Raw genomic sequence first — 22,266 nt, 5'->3', positions numbered from 1 at the left:
CCTCCCCTAGTGGTCCTTACCCTCCCCTCCCCTAGTGGTCCTTACCCTCCCCTCCCCTAGTGGTCCTTACTTCCCCATCCCCTCCCATAGTGGTCCTTATCCCACCCCCTCCCTCTCATAGTGGCCCTTATCCCCCTTCTCCCTCCCATAATGTTCCTTATCCCCCCCCATCCCTCCCATAGTGGTCCATATACCCCCCCTCCCTCCCATAGTGGTCCTTATACCCCCCTCCCTCCCATATTGGTCCTTATACCCCCCTCCCTCCCATAGTGGTCCATATACCCCCCCCCTCCCTCCCATAGTGGTCCTTATACCCCCCTCCCTCCCATAGTGGTCCTTAGCCCACCCCCTCCCATAGTGGTCCTTATCCCACCCCCTCCCATAGTGGTCCTTATCCCACCCCCTCCCATAGTGGTCCTTATACCCCCCCTCCCTCCCATAGTGGTCCTTATACCCCCCCTCCCTCCAATAGTGGTCCTTATCCCCCCCCCCTCCCTCCCATAGTGGTCCTTATACCCCCCTCCCTCCCATAGTGGTCCTTATCCCACCCCCTCCCATAGTGGTCCTTATCCCACCCCCTCCCATAGTGGTCCTTATCCCACCCCCTCCCATAGTGGTCCTTATCCCACCCCCTCCCATAGTGGTCCTTATACCCCCCCTCCCTCCCATAGTGGTCCTTATACCCCCCCTTCCTCCAATAGTGGTCCTTATCCCCCCCCCTCCCTCCCATAGTGGTCCTTATACCCCCCCCCCCCCCCCCTCCCATAGTGGTCCTTATCCCCCTTTTTTTTGTTATTAATTTTTTTTATTATTATTATTTTTTTTTTTTTTTTTATATATTTATTTATTTTCGTCCCCCCTCCCTGCTTGATATATGGCAGGGAGGGGGGCTCCTTCCCTGGTGGTCCAGTGGCATTGGCAGTTCAGTGGGGGGGAGAGGGGGGCTGGCAGAGCTGTAACTTACCTGTTCTGCAGCTCCTGTCAGCTCTCTCCTCCTCCGCGCGGTCTGTGCAGCTCCTTCTATCAGCTCACACTGTAAATCTCGCGAGAGCCGCGGCTCTCGCGAGACTTACACTGGGAGCTGACCGAGGTGCTGAACGGACGGCGCAGAGGAGGAGAGAGCTGACAGGAGCTGCAGAACAGGTAAGTTACAGCTCTGCCAGCCCCCCTCTCCCCCGGTCTGTATTATGGCAATGCAAATTGCCATAATACAGACAGTGACTCGAGTATAAGCCGAGTTGGGGTTTTTCAGCCCAAAAAATGGGCTGAAAAACTCGGCTTATACTCGAGTATATACGGTAAACTAATTTTGAGTCCTTATGTATTCGATACAAATACTGACCATGTGAAATTAAGGTATTCATTTAAACACAGTCCATCATTAATCACATCAGCTTTCTGGTGTCCTCCCAGGGTAAGCAGTCAAACTGTTAAGAATATTTCAAAAGTATACCTGGGTGTCCACTGTTGTCTCTCTTCCTGGCAAAGCTCATGTCACTGAGCTAAGCCTAGCTGTCCAGAGCCACACTTATTGGCTAAGAGTGCTTAACTGATATCCTCCGCCAATGAACCTGCCTTGCACAGTAGGAGATAGATAAGTGGAGCTAATTCATTTTACTTGCAGGAGATTCTGGCGCCAGAGGAGGTTGCAACAGGTACCCAGCATGGGCTAGGTACGTTGTCGAGACATTCTTAAACGGTCTAGCTACTCTGTCACCATAACCTCTATATTGGACTGAAGCGCTCCTTGTAAAAGATAAGTGTCTTGTGATATGTTCAAGTGCATTCTTGCAAACAAGGCTGCAGGCAAATTGGTTCCCTAGAAAATTACATTTTAATTATAATCAATGTGATCAAATGTTTTAAATGACAAGCCCATGGTTCATATGTACTTAAAAATATACTTATATAATCCATATACTAATGTTTATAACCGGGTAAGGCAAACTTCAGCACAAATGGACAAAAGAGGAAAATTATGGTTCAGTATATATATCCCTAATGAATACATTGGGGGTATATATTAACAGAGCTTGCAAAGGCAGCAGATCTTACAAAAAGCTGAAGTGCTTTTGGGGTGTGGATTCGTCCTTTAATGCTCTTACAGCCCTAATGCTTGCAAAACATGGGAAATGTAGTTCACAACATCTGGAGTGCCAAAGGCTGCTTACTCCTGATTTATAACCATCAAATATACTTTTTAATGAAGATTTCAGACATTTTATACTTGGACATTTCCGATTATATAAACTTCATTAAAACTCACCAATAAAATGTTTACGTTGCCTTTTGTATTCAATTTGCAATTGCACATTCTTCCATCAACTCATACTATGTTGATGACTATTTTTCGCTAACTGACACAACTAAACTCCACTGTAGCATATCCTATTTCATTCTGTTCTAAATGCATTCCCTCTCCCCCCCCCCCCCCCCTAATATTTTATCTCTGTCATTGAATATTAATTCCATACTATGGCAAGTTGAGCTGTTCTCCAATCTTTAGCAAATTTACAACCAGAAACAAACCTTAGAATGTATATAAGAATGTTGAAAATGGTCTCACTAATTCACTAATGTCATCCTATGCAAGTTCTATACCATCAGCGAAGTATTGTGTTGGTGGAATCCATAGCAAGTGTGTGCGTGTGTATGTATATTTCGTGTGGTGCAATAAATAAATTGGACATTTTTTCTTGAAACTACCCCAGTGAACCCTGCTACTTATTTTTTATTTTATAGATGTAATGCTATAGTTACCAGAACCTGTAATGTAAGATTGTATAGTGGCAACCTAAGTATTCATGAATTTATGTGGATGGTTATGTTTGAGTGAGGCTAGTAAGGTGTTTTTTATGTGCATGTTATAGTTAACTGTTTTAAAGTGAACCTGTAGTTTTATTTTTTTTACTTTGCTTAAATCCCCCCAAATAGATTGAATGTATCATATCACAAAGATAAATAATGTATTAAATGAACAAAATGGAAATATCACTCCTCATATACCAGATCCAGCGCTGACATCGTCTTAGTCGGTGTTACTCTTCATGTATCAACCACCTCTGTTCCACCCTTGCTTCTCCGGGTCTTTTCATTCGTTTGCCCTGCTTGGGAACACCCTAAACAGAGCAAGCCTCCCAGTACACTGGCTTCATTGCCAGCATGTCTGAGTCTGAACGACTCAGGAGAGCTATGCATGGGAGAGCAGTAAGATCTCCTTTGGGAGGTCTTTTCTGCTCTCCTTTGTCAAACTGAAGGCACAGAGTCTGAGTCTTCCACTTCTCAGCCAAAGATTTTACTTAGAAGTGGAAGAAATACCTATTTCATACACACAAAAAAATTCTCTCAGTCTATACATTTGTTATTGAAACAGCTAGCACTATATACACACAAAATCTTTACATTAAAAGTACGTATGCTGTTACAGGTACCCATTAAGTGTGGTTAATTAGGTGTATGTGAGAGTATGTCTAGTTGAATATGTCTGTGATAATGGCTGGCTGGCTGGGTATGTTATGAGTGTGTTGAATTAGCTGTGTGCATAAATATGATTAGTTGAGTGTGTTTGACAATGGCTGATTGGGCTAGTTGTCCAAATATGTTTGTGTGTGTGTGTGTATGCATGTCAGAGACTGTCTAATAAGGTGTGTGTGAGAGTAGGGAGCTAAATACACATATACTTTTAAGCAATTTCAATCATCATGGAAATCAGAGGAACCAGCAGGCACATTCCATTGGAGACTTCTCCTGCTTTACATTTTTGCACCACTTTTTGGAAGAGAAAATGTCGATCAATCTCCCCCATTTTTGGGTTAATAATATTTCATTTTTAAGCACTGTTTTCATAAAGATATAGTAATTGTTTAGCACATTACAAGGCTTGGTCTATATGGCTATAGATTTGTACAGTGTATACCTCATCTGTGACTTTTCTCCTAGAATTGTAGAAACCTGGCCTTGAAGACTTTCCATAATATTGTCATCAGAATACAGCTGCATGGGGGTGTTGAACTGTGCATGGACAATTTTCACCCCTGGCAGCTCCATTTCCAGGGGGATGTTAGGTGCAATCCTGGTGGCAGCTTTCAGCTCGCAGGGATCTATAGTGCTAACAGAGGAAGGGGTGCTGCGTCCACTGCCAGGGTCAAATCCTGAGGGAGTGCTGCTCCCACTGTGTGAACAGCCAGTGAAGGTGGGCAGAAACAAGTGAAGAGATGTTAGCAGAATAAGGAGGATAGAAAACTGACTAACTAGGTTCATGCACCGAAAAAAGCTAATCGGCATGCAAACGTGCAAATGGTTAGCGAAAACACTAGACATGGCATGTTAGGATATATACCCAGGTGATTTAGTATTAGTACTATAATAAAAATGACAAATTATTATCGCTATAATATATCTACAGAAGGCCAAAACAGTTGTTTTAGCAGCTTATGTGAAATATAGAAGTGTTCTGTGACAGTTTAAAAGCAACATTCCAGTGCAACAATATCAGCCTTTGAGGTCGCCCTCAATGCTCTCCTCCATGCTAAATTTCCCAAGTCCTAGCTTAAAGTCTTCTGCACAGGTCCTACTATTGGATAGCACACAAAATGTTCATGTTAATCTGCACGACGTGGTCTGTACAAAATAATTTTAAGATGTGTTCAAATGCTGCCCAGTGTTTTCCTAATACTTTGTAAATATTGATGAAGGGAAACTGTGTCTCCCAGTGGATGTATAAAACTGCTGGTTATATGTCATCTATGCATGTAAAACTACACAATATTTTTCTCACTAGAGGGTAATATTACATATTACTTTTAAAATTGAAAATACAAATCTTTTTACTCTTGGGATTTCTGCATTACTATCAATTGTAGCAAATTGAAACCTGAAAGTCCAGCTGATCTGGAAAAATTCCCAAAGTCTGCTATGACATGTTGTCAATTGTAGCTAATTTTCCTAAATTCGCTACAATTTGAATTTAGTGAATAAACTCCCTAATATATCAGTTGTCAGGAATTCAAAGTAAATGTCATATTTTAGGCCAAAATAGCTAATCTGAAAACACAGCTGACTTGGAAATGTTCTAAAAAGTGTTTGTTTTGGTTTAAAATGTGAAATTTACCTTTTAATTGCCAACAAGGTGTAGTTTAAAGGATAACTATGTGACAGTGTTTTTAAATGACCACTCCACACTTAAAATCATTTTTAAAAAATCACTATTTAGTAGATATAACCCCAATGAATACATGCATGTATTAATTGGGTGGATATCTTAAGAGTTTGCAACAAACTGCAGCCTTTGCAAACTCTCTCCTTTTACCCTGGAAGAGACTAACTGTCTCTTCATAGGGAAATAGCCTATCAGAATCTTCCCAATTCTTTTCCAGTTAGAATTTTGATGAATGGATTTCATGTACATACGTCTCATTTTGAGGAATTATAGCAGTTTGATTGTTCAAATTACCCCTCTAATGCCTAATATTTGTGAATGTAGACATTCCTGGCCTTTGTAAAAATTCTTCTTTGTGTACAAAGAAAAAGGTTTTTTTTTTTTTGTTTTGTTTTTTTACATGCATATTGCATTTTTGCTAGTTATTTTGTAAATCTGGTGTGTTTCTGTGATGAATTCACTGTCTACACCCTGTCCATGTAGGCATTTTAATGTAAACACTGTATTTTCAGAGAGTGGCAGAGAGAGGGTTAAAATTTAGCTTGGTTTGGTAAAAAAGTAATTTAATTCACTGACATAATTTTATCCCTAGAAGGACACAAGTCTCTCTGACCTGCCTTTCCCATTAAACAACTCACAACGAGATGGAGGGGGCTGATTGGATGTCCCAGCAGCACTGTGATCACAGCGATTTATATTTGCTGGGATAGCGCCATTTGCTGCTGTTGAGGCACCTATCAATAGCATCGACCTCACAATTTTCACAATGGCATTATTAATCTTATTACCTGTCAGAATCATTCCATAAATGGTCCTTAAGAGATTAAGAATAGATAGGTATTTTACCCACCCACAGTGCATGCTATGGTTACTTCCTTTATGATACTGTTAGCACTGGCTAGGGAGTACAGCAACAAAGTGACTAACCTCAATATTTTCAGATGCTATCATCACACCTTGCTACTTGTGGTATATAAGTAATTCATTACTATATCCCTTGCAGTCCCTGCTAATTATCGGAGATGATTTATCCTGGAATTCCATATCTTCTCTATTTACTCTCTCCTGCATACACTACTTTCTTTCTCATATTCTTTATTCCTCTACTGTCTGTTGATATTCTCTGTAGTGATCGAATTTCGTCACTACATACAATTAGCTTTCTTTGTCTATTTAAAATATTCAATACATTTAATTAAAAAATACTCCATAACAAGTACATCACTGGTGTAGAGTTAGGAACATGAAAAATTAAGACAGCCCTGGAATAATTTCAGATTTTGTTTTTATGCTGTTAATTGTGTAATTAAACAAATAATCTTTGTTCTCTGCTGAGCACATTGATTTCAGTGAAGTTACCAATATCTATTATGTAAACTTGTGCGCCCAAGAAAACTTTATCAAAATAGATATATTTTGAAATATATAGATATATTTGCAGCTATATTCTGCACAATGTGGACGTGAATAGAAGAAGTGCTGCACCGTTTTTCAAGTTACGTCACCCATAGATATGAAAGTGAGAAGGGGGGGGAGGGGGGGGGGATAAAGACTTATCTTAAAATTCACATGCACACAACACACATAAAAAAAATATTATAACCTGCTACGACCAGGGAGTATGAAAGCTTTAGGCCTGACATTATGCTTGTGCTCAAAGTACCCCAAATCCTGTAGAACAGAAACAAAGTTACAACCATCACTATTGTTTTAATTACTTTATTTTTTTCATGCTAATTAATCAGCTGGCACATTATGTTTTTTGAGGAAAGTAGTAAAAGAATGACTTATTGATACACAGCTGCTTTCTTATTTTTTTTTTTACACCTGTATACATAGTAGATTATTCTTTTTGGACAGTGGTAAATATTTAAATATACTGCTTTAGGTAATGTTTCATGTCAAAATCAATTATCGGAACACATGAGATGTCATTTGAGATGGCTGTAAAACCAAACCTTTTTTGTACCAATTCATGCTGGGACCATTTTGCTCAGCCAGTCCCACTCCATGATGGTATTTTGTGAAGAATGCATTTGAAACTGTTGACCTAGTGGCATAGACGCAACAAGCTTATGATCAGATTTAGATAACTGTATATTATTTAGGATATAGTTGCTGATAAAGATAAAAAGGTTTGTATCCAACATTGCCACTAATTACTTGAGCCTTGATTTAATAGTTTTGGATAAGCTTTTAAAGTGATTTAATAGTTTTGGATAAACTTCTAAAATTATTATAAACATTTTATTGTTTTGTTAGTTTTTGTATTTATCATTTATTTTTTGATATTCTAAAGGGATGCTGTAAGCATCATATATCATTGACTTAAAGGAACACCATAGTGGTAGGAATACAAAGCTGTATTCCTAATATTATAGTGTCCCTCTGTTCCACTCCTTGCCCTACCCACCTAAGCAATTAAAGTGTTAAAACAAACCTTTACTGTTATTCCAGCACAGAAGTCCCTCTACACCTTTGACATCATTGCAAAGCATGAGCACGTCCAGCATCGTTTCACAGAGTTAAAACTCTGCAAAAAAGCAAGAACCCCCTCTTGTGGCTTTTAGAGGCAGTTTTAACCCTGCAATATAAACATTGATGTTTCTCTGAAACTGCATTGTGTTAGATTGCAGGGTTAAGGGGACAGAAAATATAAATGGACAGAAACAAAAGTGATTTAACTCCTAAATGGCAGTACTGAACAGTGAGACAACAGGGGCATGATCTACACACCACAACTGCATAATTGAACTAAAGTTGTTTTGGTGTTTAGAGTATCCATCTCATATTTTGAAAAAAATATTTTAAAAGATTATCCAAAAATATTAAATCAAGGCCTTCATTAGAGAAAGCCATAGATGCAAATGTAAGATTATGGCTTTTATACCCAGTGATCATGGTGTGTGGCTGAACAATGTTTAAAAATGAGGAGTGGTTGCCATATGTTGAAACGTGTGTGACTAGGTTATTTGTAACATGTTTGTAAGGCATAGTTTGTCACTGGTTATGAAAACCTGGCCGTGACAGATCCAGAAGGTACAGATCCCAGAAATAGACCGATCCAAAGATGAAATTATCAGTACTGTTACAGATTAGCTTTTACATCTGTCTGATTTTGGACTGAATAGCACATCATTCACAGCCCTTTCTGTCTTCAGTAGGCTACCACATGGTCACAGCAAATTCCCATGCATGTAAAAGCAAATACTTACATCTGCTCTGCATTAGGAATAAGTCCCCGCATCTGTCCGTGGAATGCATCTTTAATGTTGCCAGATGAATACAGCCCGATTGGAGTGTTATAGGAAGAGCTCACTACTTGTTTTTTATCACCAATGCTTGCTCCTGCTACAAATGGCTGTGCCCGTCTGTTATGCCCTGTGCCTATAGGCTTGAACTCCTAGATACATTTGGATAAAACACACCAAACTGCAGATCATGCGAGTTAAACACACAACAAGCAAAACTGATTATAGTTAACACACACAAAAAACACCATAATGGAAAGTTTTAAAAATGTTAAAACATCCAGAATGTTTTACTTGATTACCCTTTGGTAGCTGAAAATTGGCATCACATTGCCTTGCAGAGCATAATTTACACATCACAACCATGCTGACAATATCCCACATATTTAAAATGCTGAATGAGTTCTGTTCATAAATTGAGTAACTATTGAGACCATTTTGCATTTGAAAACCCATGGAAGGTAATTAACTTAATTAGTCAAGCTGTGGAAATAGGGTTGGAAAATATTTCCTAATCTGCTATATTTGCCAACCTTTTACATGTGTAGTCTATTCCCCCAGCAAATAATTGTAGTGAGAAACAGTTGTGGACAATGCTTAAACTTCGGTGAGTTAAAGGAATATTATATCTATAGGAATACAAACCTGTAGTCCTAACGCTATAGTGTCCCTCCCCCTAGCTCTTAATAGGTTCCCCCTTAAACAAAATAAAAAACACCAACCTTATGGAGGAGGCCTTGCCTCCTCCAGTGGGGCCCAATCCAATGCTCCTTATAGAGGAATATTGGGGACCTAATATGCATGCCTGTCAGGTGCTGTGTGTGCATTCAAAATTCCACGTAGGAAAGCATTGAGTACAAAAAAGTACAATACTTTCCTACATGGCTTTCACATCATGTGACTGAGTTTGACTCTGTCTGTGCCATGGAAGCGCCTCTTTTGACTGTCATTATGACAGCCATTTGAAGATGAGTTAATCCTGTAATGTAAACCTTGCAGTATTTTGTTGTAGGATTAAGAGGACAGGGACACTGCATCCAGATCACTTCATTGAGATGAAGTGGTCTGAGTGACCATAGTGTTTCTTTAACATTATACAAATACTGTTCCTGGAGGTTGCATATGAAAAGTTCTGAAGCTACCCTTCCTATGAAGAGCAATTGAATTTCTATCCACATGCAGTGACACAAAAACAGTTACTTTTACTTTCCAAAATCTTCCCAATTCCCATCCAAACAAATGAATAAAAAGCTGTTACTAGTTATCATGCAATACCCATGCAAGAAAACAATGCATCTACGTGGTAGAAACACACTGATGATTGCTCATTATATAATTTGCAGTTTCTTATTTCACTAGATCTAAGGCACAAATAATTGGTATCCAGTCAAACAATGTTATTGTGTTAATTCTCCCAACAAGAGCTGTCCCATAGATTGATAAAATATAACAAATCTATTATTCACGGGCTGCACAAACTGGATATGACAAGCAAAATACTTTTTATACAATTATTATACATATGAATTGTCAGGAATTTACCACATAATTTTAAATTGAAGGCTGTAGTAGCTGATCTTAAACAATAGCTGAACTGAATTTTTCAACGTAGCTATTTTGCCCTTAAATTACATTTTTTGGTAATTTCCCAACAATGCACGGTTTAGTTTATTCACTAATGGGGAATTATATGGGATTGACAATTATGGGAGATTATAAAATAAATACAAAAACTAGAAAACGTGGTTGGACATTTTTTTCCAGTTTAGCTATTTCACCTAAATTGTCAATTCTCTACAATTCCTGTTTTATAGAATGATCTGTAAAGAGTGAATTAAATAAAATCTTGTAGTTTGGATTTTTAATTTGAAATATATATATATATATATATATTTATTTTATATCACACATTTGCCTCCCCAGGCATAAATGGTCTACAGCCGTTCAATTAGGTCCCTTCCACCCGTTACTTCACTTCTGTCTCGTTTTATGCATTGGATAGGGGTACAGTATGTGATATTTATATACATGTACGGTTGTGTTTTCAGTTTTTAATAATTTTCTTGGAAGTTTTTTATGACAAAAATAAATACAGCCAACGGTTTCAAATAAAACCGTATCAAGGTGCAATAAACTTATAGGAGTCTGAAAATATGAGCAGTCAGAAAATGGCAGACGTCACTGAGGTGTAGGTAAAGGGGGTCAATAAATAGCCCATGGTGGGTGGCAGTAAAGGGATGAAAAAAAAAGTAGTAGAAACATTCTGGTGGCTCCTACCCATGGATTGCCTACAGTTCCTTTTAAATGAACATAAAGATGACTCTTTTTGTTAAAATGACAGTACAGCAAAAAAAGCTTTCCAAATACTTAAAATAAAAAAATTCTTCCTAGCCATACGCAAATCCTTCAGTGGCATCACAGGAGGATGCTATACTTCTTTTTTTGTCTGTCCAAGTATTGGTGTAATAGTCAAATATCAGCAAACAAACAATATTGAGGTAAGGCAAAAGGTTGTGGTGAGTATATAAATGTAGTAAAAAATCTTACTAAAAGCACACACCAGTATAATGTGTAGGGTATTAAATCTCGAAAATAATGAACAGCCCCAAATCATAGCAGTCTTCATAAACTGTAATAGAAAACACAGAAGCTCTCCTTGAGAAAGCCTTGTTCGGCGCTGCCGGTTGGAGTAGGAGCAACTTATTCCTTCATTTCTGTAAGCGACGCACAGCATTGTGATAGAAGTCAGAGATTCTCACTTGCATCTACAGCTTACCACCGGTGTGAAAGTTTTTTGCATATTTGGATCCAAATTCATTGTGGGGGAGGAATTTTGCTGCAGTTTATCAGAGAGGAGTCCCAGTGACTTTGTTGCCTGAATAGCAGTTTGTTTTAGCACTCTGTGTTTTAGAAGATGGTTATGCTTTTGTGCTGTTCCTCATTTGGAAGATTTAAGATCCTACACATTATACTGGTATGTGTTTTTGGTAGGATATTTTGCTATATTTATATACTCACTGCAACCATTTTCCTTAATCCACCATTGTTTGCTGATATCTGCATTTCTGAGTCTGAAGGGGCAGTCGTTTTACACCAGAACAAATACATTGAGCTCTATTGGTTCTGGTGTTCTGAGTGCACCTGTAAATATAAGCAAAGTTGACGAACATATTCCTGAATAAATACAACAGTAACTACAAGTAAAAAAACAAAACTGTCTGAAGAGATAACTTAGTATTAACATTAATCGTTAACATTGGCACCTCAGATTTTTTAACCATCTATTCCATAAAGCTGTCCCTGTGGAATTAGCAAATGCCTTCTGTACTGTATTGATTTTGGATTGCCCTACCTATTGTAAAATGAGAAAATATATAAATATAATTTTATAAAATTCATTTTTTTTATTACCTGTGGCTCAGCCTCCAGGTTTATTTTATATGGATCTTCACAAACTTGGGGAGACCACATCCTCGTTTCTGCCCTAAGAATAGGATTCAAAGTAAAAGTAAGAAATAGCATAATGTGTATCAACAACTGACATGCATAAACATGATTGTACTTTATGCTGTGACAAATGCTTACAAAAAGACATTCACAGGTCTACTCCACCTTCAATTCATTCAATGTCATAAAACAGAGTGCCAAAATATATTTTAAAAATGCTTCTAAAGTGTAAGCACCATAACCTTTCTACATGTCTCATATTAAGGAATGAACTTAAAAAAAAAAAAAAATCATTATTACCTGTCAATCTTTAAGCAGAGTTGATCAGTTGCTGCTTTAATCCGGTCTTGCGCCTCTGCGTGTGTCATATTATCCGTGTTGTAGCCATCAATAGCAAGTATGACATCACCAGGACACAAGTTAGCGACTGATGACTTGCTTCCTGGAGAGATCTGAATGAGATAATGCAAGTAAATTTTAAATAATTTATATATCGTTAAAAAAACAGTTGACAAATTGCCTGGGTGGCCTGCCTTCATTTTGAATTCGCCTGCATTGGCTGAAAGTGTCAGCTAAGTGCTCATAATGGCTCATGGGAGACATCTGTCGTCCCCTATATTTGAAGCCAGATGACTTGTTCTTAAATGTTTGAAAATTACTCTGCGAAAGGTGTTTCTTTAAGGCAGTGGTTTTGGTGCATAAATGCTGACCCATTTGTCTTGCAAAGCAAATGGCAGTGCTTACATTTTGTCTAAAACAGGCTGAATATGAGCCAGAACAACGTGGGAAAAGCAAGTATTATGGCTTGACGGTGTGCAGATTTTTGTTTAACATTGTATTAACTATCCACAGACTTCAGGTGGAAGGGGTTTTAATTTTTCCCCACCATAACCTATTTGGATATATATATGTGACAAACTGCCATTTGCCACTGGGCATTGGAGAGCACTTATCGCTAACCTCCTGCCCTGCGACAAATTTCCCTTTAAAAACTATATTTGGGCATAATAGATTTTTATTATGCTGACTCTGGCCCTTTAACTGTGCTGTACAGAGACTATAGACACCTGGAATATGTTTAACTGCTTCTCTGGGATTCGGTATGAAAACCGTTTGTGTCTTTTAAAACATTCTCTTCGTGTCTGGGTGGCCGCCATTTCGTGACTTTGCACGTGTTCGCGGCCATCTTGCGCACGAACAGCGGTGTTTGCCCGTGAACGCATGGAACTAAAAACTGATACGCAAACAGGCGAACACCGCTGAGACCTCGATGAGCCTATAACTTCGTGTTGGAACTACCGAACAACCGGCCGTTCGGTAGATTCCAGTGAACACCAGGAATACTATGGATGGCAAGGAGTTCGTGGGGTTTTAATGCACGCACAGAGACCGACCTCAGGGCCAAAACTTATGGAACTCTTTTCGGCTAGAGAACCCGTGCGGTCGGTCAAAACTTCATGGACCCATAACTCCCGAACCCCTCAACCGAATGAGCTGGAATTTGGATATGTTGTTCCCCTGAGTCAGAGCTATCAAGCGGTGCTGATGTACCTGTTTTTGGGGTACATCCAGAACTTGAGTAAAATTGTGTATGCTTTAATTGTGTTACATGTTTATCTGAGGGAAGGAGACGTGGGGGTTGTACCATGTATGTGATTGGCTATTTTATACCTCCCCCGGGTGTGTTCGGTTTGTACTCTACTGTAATAAAAACCAGGCTGGGTGTTCCAGCACTCAGTTCTACTTGACCCTTCAAAACGTAGCCTCGTCTCGTTCTTGAAAGGGAATTATATTGGATTATTACTATTATTATTGGCTCTTTTTACAGCTGAACCTGACTCTCTCTCTGGATCTTGTGGATGGGATTTTACCAGCTCTACTTTTATACCGCAACTTGCCAGGGAAAAGGACGTCTCCAACGGCTGATACCCTCTCACTACCAGGGTAGCCGTTACAATATATATAGTTAATACAATGTTAAACAAAAGTCTGCCCACCAGTCAAGCCATAAGACTTGCTTTTCCCACAGAAATCACAAATCTGCTGTAGCTAGGGGTTAAAGTTTAAAAAAAAAAAAAAAAAATAGTTAAAAAAAAAAAAAATAGTTAAAAAAAAAAAAAATCCCACCCCCCTTTACCCGGTCCAAATGAAAATTAACCCCTTCCCTGCCAGTTTATCACTGCCTACAGTTATCAAAATACAGATCACAGTATTAGTACTGTGATCTATTTTTTTTCTTTTTTTGCAGTGCATAATGACATTACAAACACGCTTGAGGTGCCCCAACAGCAGTCCTAATGCTATTGATCCCGTTTAACAATTGGGGTAGTGAGAAAAACGTGCACATTTTTTGTATAATAAGTACAGGCTAAGCATTATACGTTTAGATTGACTTTTAAGAGAGAGTAACTGAGCGAATTAACTCCAAGCGTAGATATGTTAATAACGGTAGGAACATATTGAATACAGGCTTAACCTAACAGACTGGCTACCGCTATGTTGTGTAGGATGCCTGTGGTGTGAGAGAACATCGCTATAAATCAATGCATTATTGTACTTGCTAAGACTAGCTAAAGCATACATGTCTGCATGTGTGACAAGATGATTGAGTACCAAACAAGAAGCATCAGACGTGTAGATTACATAATAGCTACAGGCCTTATCAGGTAACCATAGCTTAGTAGTAGCAGTAAGTTAGTAGTGAGTCAAGTGGTAGGTCATGCCAAGTTAGTTTGCGCCTTCCAGCTTAGGTCTAGATATGTGGACATAGTATGCTGCTTGCAATAAACTGGGGGAGTTTGAGTATGGGAAACAAAATCCACCCTCTAGATCCCCAGTGCTACACATTTATAAGATTAATACGGTTGAGTTATCATATCAGAGGAGATTATGGTTGTGCCTTAGGCATGTTATGCTGATTGAAATCAGTGGGGCACATTGGCAGAGTGTCCTCGGAAGTCTCTGCTGAGCCTATGCCCTCTGTGGGCTTAGTGTGTTCCCGCTGCAGTCCGGCTGTTTGGATATGTTGCAGTTCCGGTGGGGCTGATTGGGAGGTGCTGCACGACAGCCCGGGAGTGGTATGCAGCATCTGGCTTGGGGAACTGGGTCTCCGGTACATCTGTAGAGTAGGGTGTCGCGTGCTGAGTTCCGGTGGTCTGTGCCGTTTGGCGCACGTTGGCCTGCCATATCTCCCTTTCTCCCGCCAGTTTTGGACCTGTCTCCGCGGTAGGTGTCGTGTAGGGGCACCGGAGGGCCTGCTTAGAGCTGGCTGCCATAGGTGTCGGGTCAGCTGGTGTCTGCTATCTGCGCTGGTATGCCTTTATGGTGTAGTTGGAATATATATGTAGCCTGCTCAAGTGCTCCAAAGTGGGACACGGACAAATCAAAACCCTCCATGAAAATTCACACTTAAAAACCTGAACTTGTCACGTTTCTTTTACAGCACTGTAACTTCACAAAATAGAGTCTAGGTCATACATTGGGCTTATTGTTTTACTCAGAAGATGTAACTATTACTACTATTGTTTTACAAACATTGACATAAATCGGTGACAAAACGTTGACACGTTAGGGCCCAATATACACCATATAAGATACCCTGGGGTCTGCTTTATCAAATGAAAGCCCTTTGTGGGGTTGTTTGAACAGTCACACTGCTATAATATCCTACATTGAGACATAGGCCCATCAAATCCATCTACGAAAATTCTAACTATAGAATCTGAAATAGCCTTGTCTAATATATTGCACTGTAGCCGGGGCCGATGCAAGGATTTTTGCCGCCCTAGGCAAAAGTAAAGTTTGCCCCCCCATATGACCTCACAATACCCCCACCCATATGCTCTGCCATGTTAACTAATGCAAGTGCTGCAGTGCCGCCGGGTTTACATTAAAAGGCCTGCAGGGACAGGCTATAGACACCAGAACCACTACATTAAGCTGAAGTGGTTCTGGGGACTATAGTGTTTCTTTAATGTGAGGTAAATTAGAGATTAGTGCCACGAATAATATACTAGATTGCCTACTTACAACCAGATGAGGAGGATGATGATGGGCTCTAGCTGCAGTCTGGCTCCACTGGTCTGGTGTAGAACAGGCTCTGGAGGCTGTTTGTAACTGTGGTCACAAAAATCAATGTTCTGGGAGAACGGGAAGCAGCTCCATTTTTTTTTAACGCCCTTTACACAGCTCAAGGTCTGGGTCCCAGGGTCCACCTTCATGTTCCACCAATGAGTTTGTTCACAGGAGGTGGAGTAGGGGATGTCCTGATATGTGTGTAAGGAATGCATTGTGTGAATCTGTGTTTGTATGTGTAAGGGCTGCAAGGTGTGTTTCTGTGTATGTACGGGAACACAATATGGGGTTCTGTGCAGGAATAGCACACACCAGCTTTACAAAATACACATTACAAAAACGTTATATGTGTAAATGCCAAAATAGAGAAAAAATACAATTTTACTCCAATATTTAGCAGAGATTGGCTGTGAAATGGTTACGTAAAAAGTGTCAAACTAAACTTGGGTAAATAGCCTGTGATGTCTAAGTTGTATAAATATATACTTTTGTGTGGCAAATTTGTTTTCTGTGGTTGCTATTAAACCTACAAGACAAACATACCAACTTCTAAAATTGTTTCACATTTTATTTTAGTCCTTGTATTTTGTGACATGTAACTTTCAAAATAAGCTGAAATCCTATACATATGATGTGCTCTATAAATCAAGACACATAAATGAATTATTATAATTTATTTTGAATTACTTTTTCTAATCTGGACATATTATGCACACACTATTATTGCCAAAACAGTTTTTCCCCCCATTGTTTGGTATTTTTTTTTCTTAATGAGAATTTATCTATGTATATGTGACATAGCATTAAAGCCCTGTTTGCCCTCTGAAAATGGTATACAATATGTGTTAGTGCAATAAATGACAGAGATGCAAATTGCGTTTGAACACAAACAGCAAAAAATACAAAAATGGCTTGTGAAGCTGTGTCCTTAAGTGGTTAACTAAATTTCGGTTGTCCCTGTGTCCCTCGGATATTTACGCGTTTAAAATGCATTCTTTAATGCATTAATGCATTAATTCATTTAAATTGATTAACTGAAATCTGTGAGTTACTTGCATGCACACTTTTTAAAACCATATTTAAAAAAATAATAATGTGTTCATCTCATATAATGGCTAATTTTTCAGGAAGCCATTATGGAATGCTCAAGGTAAGTTGAGAACTTACTAGGTGAAAGGATTAAAGTTAATGGATCTTGCACCTAATCTAAAAACAGATTTGCCTCTTAGTTTCTCTAAAGCGTTTAACATGCAACATCTTGATGAGTACTATAACAGATGGGAAAGAAATTGTAACCTATACTTTGTGTGCATGGTGTATTGACTAATAAGGCTTCTCTTCAGACATACAGTGCCTCTAGCTAAGGGCCTTTGGAAGCTCCCCTTGGGAATTTTGCTGACCATTTTATCTTTCTAGGAGTGTTTCAGCTACAATCACTGACCTGTGCCAAAACATGTGCACCCTTCCGAAGGTGCATATGATGTGCATAGCTCTCCTGTTGTGCCTTTATTTGTCAAGGAGGATGCTGCTTCGTTACTGTAGCGGTACTTACCCTTTCCAGGGGCCGGCCGGGGTCCTCTGTTCAAGCCGCGCGCGGCCCTGGTGCTGTACGAGCCGCGCGCGGCTCATCTGACGGCTACAACAGGAAGGCGGGCAGTGACCGCGAGAAGCGGGCAGTGACCGCAAGAAGCGGTCACGTGTCCCGTCTGACTCTAAGAGCGCCGCGGGTCTCGGGCGCGCTCTTAAAGGGACAGTGGGAGCCTAAATTGGCAAAGGCCTCCCATTGGTCTCTGTCATGTCACACTCCCTATACACTTACCTTTTGGTGGCGTGGATGTGACAGGGACCAATCAAAATAGATGTTAAGATATATACTCACTTCTTTCCCTTAGTTCCTTGCCCTATCGTGGTTTCTGTTTCAGTTCCCTTTAGCGCTTGTTGTATTCAATTGTGTTCCTTCGTACTTGACCTTGGCTTTGTTTTCTGACTACGTTATCTCTTTATCCTTATCTGTTCTGTTTGCCGGCTTGCTGTTTACTGTGTACCAGACCCTGGCTAGTCCTAGTTTACGCTGTCTCTTTGTGTCCTTGACCTTGGATCGTTCCTGACTCTGTACTTCTCCTATATACGTCGAGTCCGGCCACTCTAAGGTCCGGTAGACGTATTTCCCCTCTGTGTTGTCTTCTGTTTAGTTGAATCCTGCGTGTTGGGGTATATTTTCGTTACAGTTACTTAGCTTTGTGCATTACTTTTTTTTCCCCCGAGTCTAACTCTGGTTCAGTTTTTGAGTTTTCTTATGCTCTTCAGGGTCCAATAGAGGAGGAATTGACACACGTCTTTGAAGAGCCACTAAAGTCTCCCAGGCCACTTCATCTCAGTGAAATAGCCTGGGTACAGTGGCCCTTTAGCTTTAGCCTTGCAATGCAATATTTTAGACTAACAACAACTAGAGCCCTTTCTGTGACGCTGAGTTAATCTGTCATGTGGTACGGAAGCACCCATAGGAAAGCATTAATGAAACCTGGATGTGCATGCGGTACTCCCTGCTCATGTGCTTTAGGTCTCCAATGCTCCTTTGTGGCGGAGGCCATGCAGGAAGGAGCAATAGCGCTGGAAAAAGATCATGAAATGCTTCATTTTATTTTTTATCACGAAGGGGAGTGGGGGCTGTATTTTACTATGGACCAAGACACTCAGCCAAGGTGGGGCAAGCGCCGTGCTGGCCAATCCGCATCTCCTCATAGAGATGCATTGAACTAATGCATCTCTATAAGGAAAGTTCAGCGGAGACGCTGGAAGTCATTGCTGCACATTGGGCACTTAACCAGGAAGTACTTTTAGTGGCCGTCTTGAGTGACAGCCACTGAGGTGTCCCTAGGCAGCAATGTAAACTTGCCTTTTTTTTTTTTTTTTTAAAGCTAGCTTTTAACCCCTTAAGGACCAAACTTCTGGAATAAAAGGGAATCTTGACATGTCACACATGTCATGTGTCCTTAAGGGGTTAAAGCAAAATGCTTGCAGGGACAGACTATACTCACCAGAACATTAACCCCTTAAGGACACATGACATGTGTGACATGTCATGATTCCCTTTTATTCCAGAAGTTTGGTCCTTAAAGGGTTAAACGGTAGTTGTTCTGGTGACTATAATGTCCATTTAATTGCATACAGAAGCAGGAGACAAGAAATTCTAAATTAAACAGAATTTGCAATAAAGGAAGTGTAAACATTAGATGACTCTTTACAGGAAGACGTTAGGAAGGCAGGGAGGTGTTCCAAGTGCTGCATAAAGTGATTAAACTCCTGCAGCAGGGGCATGAGCTATACAGCAATACTGCTTCATTAAAAGTTAAAGTTGTTTTGAGGACTATAGTGTCCCTTTAACATTTGATTCATATTTTAAGTATAACATGAATTTGCATACATTTTCAATGTTATTAATCATATTACCAAATGTACATTTTCTGGCTAGCTGAGCTGTAATGCAAACCCTTTGATATTGCCAACTCCACACATGACTGTGCAGAAATAAGAACATTGAGAATTATGGAAAAAGCAAAATGTAAAATGTTCCCTTGAATACAACCCACTTACTCCTACATTATCATTATTTAAAGAGAAACTTACCTGTACATTTAGAATAAACTAATTTTTAAACATTGCAAATATAATGAATATTTCTGAGGTTTTTTTTTTTTTTGTAATGTTGGCAAACCAGTATAATTACTTGTGACCAAATATTCTACTGAGAACTTAAATCTACTTTAGAATTTGTAACTGGGACAAAATTTCAAGCACCACACCCAGATGAGTTTCAAATGTTTTTTTTTCCACACTGGTTTTTACAGCAAATAGTCCACAGCATGGTACAAGTGCTCCGCCCAACACAGCAAATCACAGAGTAGTCAGCTTCTCAGTATGCAACCTTCTCTCCCTCTAACCAGCTCTCTTGACTGGTTCAAATTTGCCTCTGCATGAAAACAGCACATATTTAGAGGGACACTATAGGCACCCAAACCACTTCAGCCCATTGAAGTGGTCTGGGTGCAAACTCCCATCACCCTTAATCCTGAGAATGTAATTATTACAGTTACTGCAATAATTACCTGCTAGGGTTGGCTCTTCCTCTAGTGGCTGACTATGTATAAGGACTCCCCATAGGAAAGCATGCGCATAAGGCCTCCGCTGCGGCTGACGTTGGCGGGGGAGTAGCATGGGTGGAGCTGAGCCAGCGCCGATGTCCCTTCTGCACCACGGGGGTTGGAGGGAGGAGAGGTGGGGGAGGAGGGAGTTTAACAAAGGGGAAGCTATAGTGCCAGGAAAACGAGTTGGTTTTCCTGGCACTATAGTTTTCCCGTTAAACCTTCCTGCAACAATTAGGATCACACCCTAATTTATTAGCACAACACCTGAATTAGATCTGCAGCCAGGTCCCAGAACCTAATTGGTTTAGCACAATGGTATGGTAATGTACTCCATATTATACATGGCCTCATATATCTTCTTTATTACAAGACCAGGCTTTCCATTACTATAATTCCCTGGTTATACAACGTCATAAATATCTCTTCTGCTCTCTTCTCTTTTCTACTCTTCTCTCTTCTTTCCACAGTCTTTACTTCACCTATTAATTTTCTATTTCATTGTGAAAGAGGAGTTGTCGGTTCCAGAGTAGTGACAGTTCTTGTTCCTTCACTCCTGTATATGCTGCTTCCATCCCAGATTGCATGTACCTCTGGTGCACTCATACTGTGCACAGACATGAAAAGGAGAAATTCTGTATATGTGCATGCGCACTTGTAATTTTCCCTAACCGTGGCATGCATCGTGCAAACACAGCAATAGTTAAGTTATTTGCCAAGCCCTGGTTGTACCCAAGACTGTTTTTTTTTCTACAAGGTTTCCTTGGGATACGTAGAAACACCTTAACATTATCGTTTTCATCAATCAGTTGAGAATTTTATCATGTTTTGAGTTCACCACCACTTTCTTTAATACTTTAAAAAAAAAAAAAAAATATATATATATATATATATATATATATATTTGTTGGTTATATAAGCACTCATTTCCTGAGTTATTGCCATCTTTGACTGTAATTACAGCTGTAAGTTGTTTAGGGTAAACCTCTACCAGTTTTGCACAACTTTATCCTGCTTTTTTCTTGGCAAGCGACCTTTGGTGAACAACATTTTTTACATCTTAAGTGGACTTTGAAACTTAGTTGTGTAGTTTGTGTAAGTATCTTGCTGGCAGATGAATGTCCCTTCCCAAACTCCTATGTCTTGTAGACTGAGAAATGGTTTCCTTTAATAATGCCCTGTATTCAGTTCCAGCTATCTTGTCCTCATGCCTAATCAATTTCGCAGACCTAACAGATGAAAATGATTCCCCTTACAACAAACAACTACCACCATGTAATTGCTGGCGCCAGAGCCTATTAATTTTTTTTACAGCAAAAGGAGCTGGATGTTAATGCATCTAACAATTACAGTTTTTTTTTATTATTATTTTAGGGACCTTTCTGTCATAATTAAAATGTTTGGACACTTGGACAAGAAATGTTGTGTAAAACAAATAGTAAATATTCCAATAAAGAAGTTTAAAATGTTTTTTTTTTTTTTTTTTTAGGATATGAAGCAGCTCTGTCACTGTCTAGGATTATAATACAGATTATGAAAAGTGCACTCATAAAAATACATTTTTAATTTTTATAAGGCTATTTAAATCAACTCTCAGCAAACAAATATGGCCATATTGTGTTAAGCCCAGCAATACTTCACAGTCCCCCAATATCGGTGGGTCCTACAACAATTTAAATGTGGGAGACAAATTAAATAGGGCTAGTGCTAGATAAGCTTAAGTGTATTTAAATAATCTGTTGTGAGAGCATTGTGAATATATATATATATATATATATATATATATATATATAATTAATGTAATAAGCACAATTTTTAACAATGCAGTGTCAAAACTAAACAAATAAAGTGAAAATGCTAAGATGTTTATACTCACAATGCAATTCATATATCTGCTGTATGAAAATTGTAATTCAAGTGACATTACTATCCAAAACCTCCTCAAATATATATCTGTTATCACCTGCATAGGGGCCTCTGAAGCTGAGGGGGCTCGACCCACAAATATTGGGGTACTGTAAAGCAGTGGTGGGCTTAACACAATATAGCCATATGTTGGAACTGAGTCCATATGAAGTCACTTGAGTTATGATTTTCATAAAGCAAATATATTTATTTGCATGTATCACATACATTTTGAACTATATATATTCACAATGCTATTACAACAGATTATTTAAATACACCTGAGTTT

General features: G+C 39.3%; 1 protein-coding gene across 2 annotated transcripts in view; it reads right to left on the bottom strand.

The window, feature by feature from the left end:
• Positions 1-22,266, bottom strand: part of PDLIM3 (PDZ and LIM domain 3) — a 67,655-nt gene that overhangs the window by 17,062 nt on the left and 28,327 nt on the right. Inside the window, exons 2-5 of one of the 2 annotated variants that reach the window (XM_063458118.1) lie at positions 12,157-12,308; positions 11,821-11,893; positions 6,762-6,829; positions 3,917-4,171 (exon numbers count right to left, since the gene is read on the bottom strand). In XM_063458118.1, coding sequence (XP_063314188.1) covers positions 3,917-4,171; positions 6,762-6,829; positions 11,821-11,893; positions 12,157-12,308 — 548 coding nt within the window. Of the gene's footprint in view, positions 1-3,916; positions 4,172-6,761; positions 6,830-8,373; positions 8,562-11,820; positions 11,894-12,156; positions 12,309-22,266 lie in introns of both variants that reach the window. The other variant, XM_063458119.1, reaches the window with a different exon arrangement.

This window comes from Pelobates fuscus, chromosome 6 (genome assembly GCF_036172605.1).
Source record: "Pelobates fuscus isolate aPelFus1 chromosome 6, aPelFus1.pri, whole genome shotgun sequence".
In the NCBI taxonomy this organism is placed as follows: Eukaryota; Metazoa; Chordata; class Amphibia; order Anura; family Pelobatidae; genus Pelobates; species Pelobates fuscus.
The sequence above is the reverse complement of the archived record's forward strand: the minus strand, read 5'-3'. Positions and strand labels throughout refer to the sequence as shown.